The 3531-nt window shown below is 40.1% G+C and overlaps 1 protein-coding gene across 1 annotated transcript in view; it reads left to right on the top strand.

Moving 5' to 3' along the window:
• Positions 1–702: 702 nt before the first annotated feature.
• LOC113202164 (ankyrin repeat and IBR domain-containing protein 1) overlaps positions 703–3531 on the top strand; it is a 3415-nt gene continuing 586 nt past the window's right edge. Inside the window, exons 1-11 of the mRNA XM_052267627.1 lie at positions 703–768; positions 856–977; positions 1061–1268; positions 1379–1558; positions 1635–1818; positions 1900–2183; positions 2266–2505; positions 2593–2744; positions 2820–3039; positions 3124–3258; positions 3336–3507. Of these exons, the coding sequence (XP_052123587.1) occupies positions 703–768; positions 856–977; positions 1061–1268; positions 1379–1558; positions 1635–1818; positions 1900–2183; positions 2266–2505; positions 2593–2744; positions 2820–3039; positions 3124–3258; positions 3336–3507 (1963 nt within the window). The remainder of the gene's footprint in view (positions 769–855; positions 978–1060; positions 1269–1378; positions 1559–1634; positions 1819–1899; positions 2184–2265; positions 2506–2592; positions 2745–2819; positions 3040–3123; positions 3259–3335; positions 3508–3531) is intronic.

The raw sequence follows: 3531 nt of genomic DNA, 5'->3' as shown, positions 1-3531 counted from the left end.
ACCTCGCGTGCCCTCACCTTCTCCATCGCCACGATCAAGGAGCCCGACCGTCGGTCCGTCGGTGGAAGCCGTGGGGGGGCATGGGGCGACGCGCGCGGGGCCGTGGTGCAGGGCGCGGCTACAACTCTCTCGCCCCCCCCCCCACCTCTCACACTTCCGACGCCGATCCGCCCCGAAGGACTGCAGCGTGCTCAGCTTGTTGGGGCTGCCCTCTCGGTCCCCTCCCCTCCTCCCTTCAATGAGTGTTGTTGTAGTTGTCTCTCTTTTCATTACTTCAAAAATGCAGTTTCAAAGGGTAATAAGTGTTATGTTTGACAATATTTTATATTCTGAGATGAAGATACAATAATTTTAAGAATATCGTAAAGAACGAGTGTCCATTTTACCACAAAAGTAATTTTGTGCTTTCTCCTCCCTTGTTTCCTTATCTGTCTTTGCCTAATTGTATTAACATCCTTATTTGTTAAATTTTGTTGCAGTTTTCACCAGAATGAAAACAGCCCTGTATGCTTGTCTACATGTTGTCAATAAAGTAGAGCTGTCTCTGCTTCAAATTTGGTGCAAAACTTGGATGTACCGTTTTGTTGGAATGCCATCTATATCTTGACAGCTTGGAAACAATGACAGTTTCTGTAGTTTTAGTGGCTTCTTGACTAGATACTATCTTTCAACTTTCAACAACACTAACAAGATTATTGTAAAATGGGTACCGCCTCCTCAAAGTTCAAAAAATACCTTCAGCATGGGGATGAATTTGCTGCAATGCAGGTTTGTTTAATACACTTTTGTTTTTTGTTTTCTCCCTGACTTTGTTAGTTTTAGAATATTGATGAATAATTTTTACTCCATCATTAGGTTTACCAAAGTTCAGGAGACTTAAAAAGACATTTGGACCCCAACACCAGTTATGGTGAACATCATAATCACAACACTCCTTTACATTATGCATCTAAACATGGGATGAAGCATCTTCTTAGGTGAGATTTCAAACCTACCAGCTATAATTTGTTCTTGATGTCAGAACAGGTAAAATTAATGTGTATTTTTTTCCTCCGGTCAGAACATTTTTACATGATTTAGGCGGAAATCCAAACAAACGAAATGCATTTAATGAGACAGCTGCACATGCTGCCTGCAACTTAGAGCCAAATAAATTGTTCTCTGCACAAGAACGACGTGCTGCTTGTATATCTCTGATTTTACAATGGAGGGGTGCTGATCTTAACAATGGAAGCAGGGAACGTATTGATCTACAAGCCCAAGACCAGGTACTTTTTAATTTTGAATGAAACTTTATCTTCATCCTTATTGTTATGTTTATATTGTGCTACATAGTGTTCTATGGTGCATCTTCCTAATTTTTTTTTTCTTCTGTTAGAAAGGGGACACTGCATTGCATTGTGCTGCAGGTTCAGGCCTGAAACGCTGTGTTGAACTTCTTTTGTCTCACGGTAGTCCTCTCTTTATTGAGAATAATGATCATCTCACACCCTGTGATATTGCTGTACATGCACAGCATCATGATATTGCAGCTCTTCTGGAATCAAGAATGGTTTTTGTAAGTTTTTGGAATGGTAAATTGTAAAATGGATTAAATGTGAGGTGGAGTAAAATCAATCAATTATTATCTCCAGGCTGACAGCGACAGTAATGATACTGTAAATGAAGCTGAACTTAATGGGGGAGGAGAGCCGGATGAAGTTTATAGTGGTCTCAGGACACAAGACCTTCAAGAGGCGAAAGACCAGCTGTTGGTTGAGACCAGCGATATGCTCCACATCCCCCTCTTTACTGCAGAAGCCTTGCTTCGAGACAATGGTAAGATATTAATGATCTGTATGTTACACTCAACTACTTTTCCTCCAAAAGATGTTGTCTCAAAAAATTAATACGTTTCAGAGTGGTCCCGCGAAACACTTCTTGATAAATGGATGAAGGATCCTGTTGAGTGCTGTCAATCAGCTGGTGTTCAGCCGCCACCCTCCTCATCAGAACTGGATTCAGGATCTTTCACTTTGACTCGTCCTTTGCGATCTCCCAGTGTGATAGAGGAGTCAAACAGTTGTGACGAACAAGATTCAGAGGGGCGTACTGGATCAAAAGACATACTAAAAAAATCTCCAGCACATAGGAACTTCAATGCCTCAGATGAGAGGACAACTCGTGAAAATGACGAAGTAGAGGTATTTTCGTCGTCTTCTTTTTTGTTGGTATCTAACAATATTTTCTTGGGAACACTTACAAGTTATAATTATTGGTTTTCAGTGCTCTATTTGTATGCAATCTGTTAGTTCTTGGGCAATGCTAGCTCAAGGTACCATGAGCTGCGGACACACATTTTGTTCAACTTGCTGGGAAAATTATTTAACCCTCAAAATACAAGAAGGAGATGCTCATCATATCAGCTGCCCTGAGTATGCCTGTGAAATTCTTGTCCCTCTTGAATTGATTGAAAAGTCAGTTACACCTGAAGTTGCAAGGAGATATTTACAATTTGATATCAAAGTATGTACCACCAGTTTTATATTTTAATTTACCATATGAATATTTAAAAAGATAATCAGTTGAATATTACTGTCTCTTTCACCTAAGGCTTTTGTAGAGAGTAGTCGATGTATCAAGTGGTGTCCAAGACCAGGATGTGGACAAGCTGTTCGCCTTCCAGAAACAGAACAAACACCTCCACCATCCGCAGCTCCAACGTCTCATGCTGTTGACTGTGGCAATGGTCACTTTTTTTGTTGGTCAGTAGTCAATTAAATAAATATTTGAATGTTATTTGTGCTTTGAGCTTATGTGAACTCTGATTTGATCTCCAGGGAGTGTTTAGGTGAGGTGCACGCTCCTAGTGGCTGTGAACAGTGGCAGCTGTGGCAAAGAAAGATTGCTGAAGTGAAACCAGAAGAGCTTCCCTCTGAAGGAGTGGACATTGAGGATGCTGCAAATTGCCTTTGGCTTGTAACAAATTCCAAACCTTGTCCAAATTGTAAATCTCCAATTCAAAAAAATGAAGGCTGCAATCATATGAAATGTTCAAAGGTTAAGATAGTATTCACTCATACATTCTTGTTGTGTTTAATTGGAAGATAATTTTCACTGAATCAATTTTTTCTCCCCTCTCAGTGTAAGCTTGACTTCTGTTGGGTTTGTCTCGAATCTTGGAAAAAGCATAGCTCATCAACAGGTGGATATTTCCGTTGTAATCGCTTTGAAGCTGTTAACAAGGCAGATGAGAGACAGGGTGTACTCATCAGTGAGGTATGCACTTCTATGTGTCCTTATAGGCTAATGTACAGTTTAAAAGCAATCTCATAATTTAAAAATAAAAATTCCAGGCAATGATGCGTAATCAACAAGCTACTGAGCTGAGTAGATTCCTTCATTATTACACCAGATTCAGGAATCATGAAAACTCTCAAAAGCTAGAAGAACCATTATTAAGTTCTGCACCAACTAAAATGGCACTCCTTGCTGCTTGCCTTACACCTAATCGAAGTTCTAGAGAAGGTATGTTAAAATCCATTAAAGAAA

The sequence above is a fragment of the Frankliniella occidentalis genome, unplaced genomic scaffold (genome assembly GCF_000697945.3).
Source record: "Frankliniella occidentalis isolate FOCC.00 unplaced genomic scaffold, Focc_3.1 Scaffold4, whole genome shotgun sequence".
In the NCBI taxonomy this organism is placed as follows: domain Eukaryota; kingdom Metazoa; phylum Arthropoda; class Insecta; order Thysanoptera; family Thripidae; genus Frankliniella; species Frankliniella occidentalis.
The sequence above is the reverse complement of the archived record's forward strand: the minus strand, read 5'-3'. Positions and strand labels throughout refer to the sequence as shown.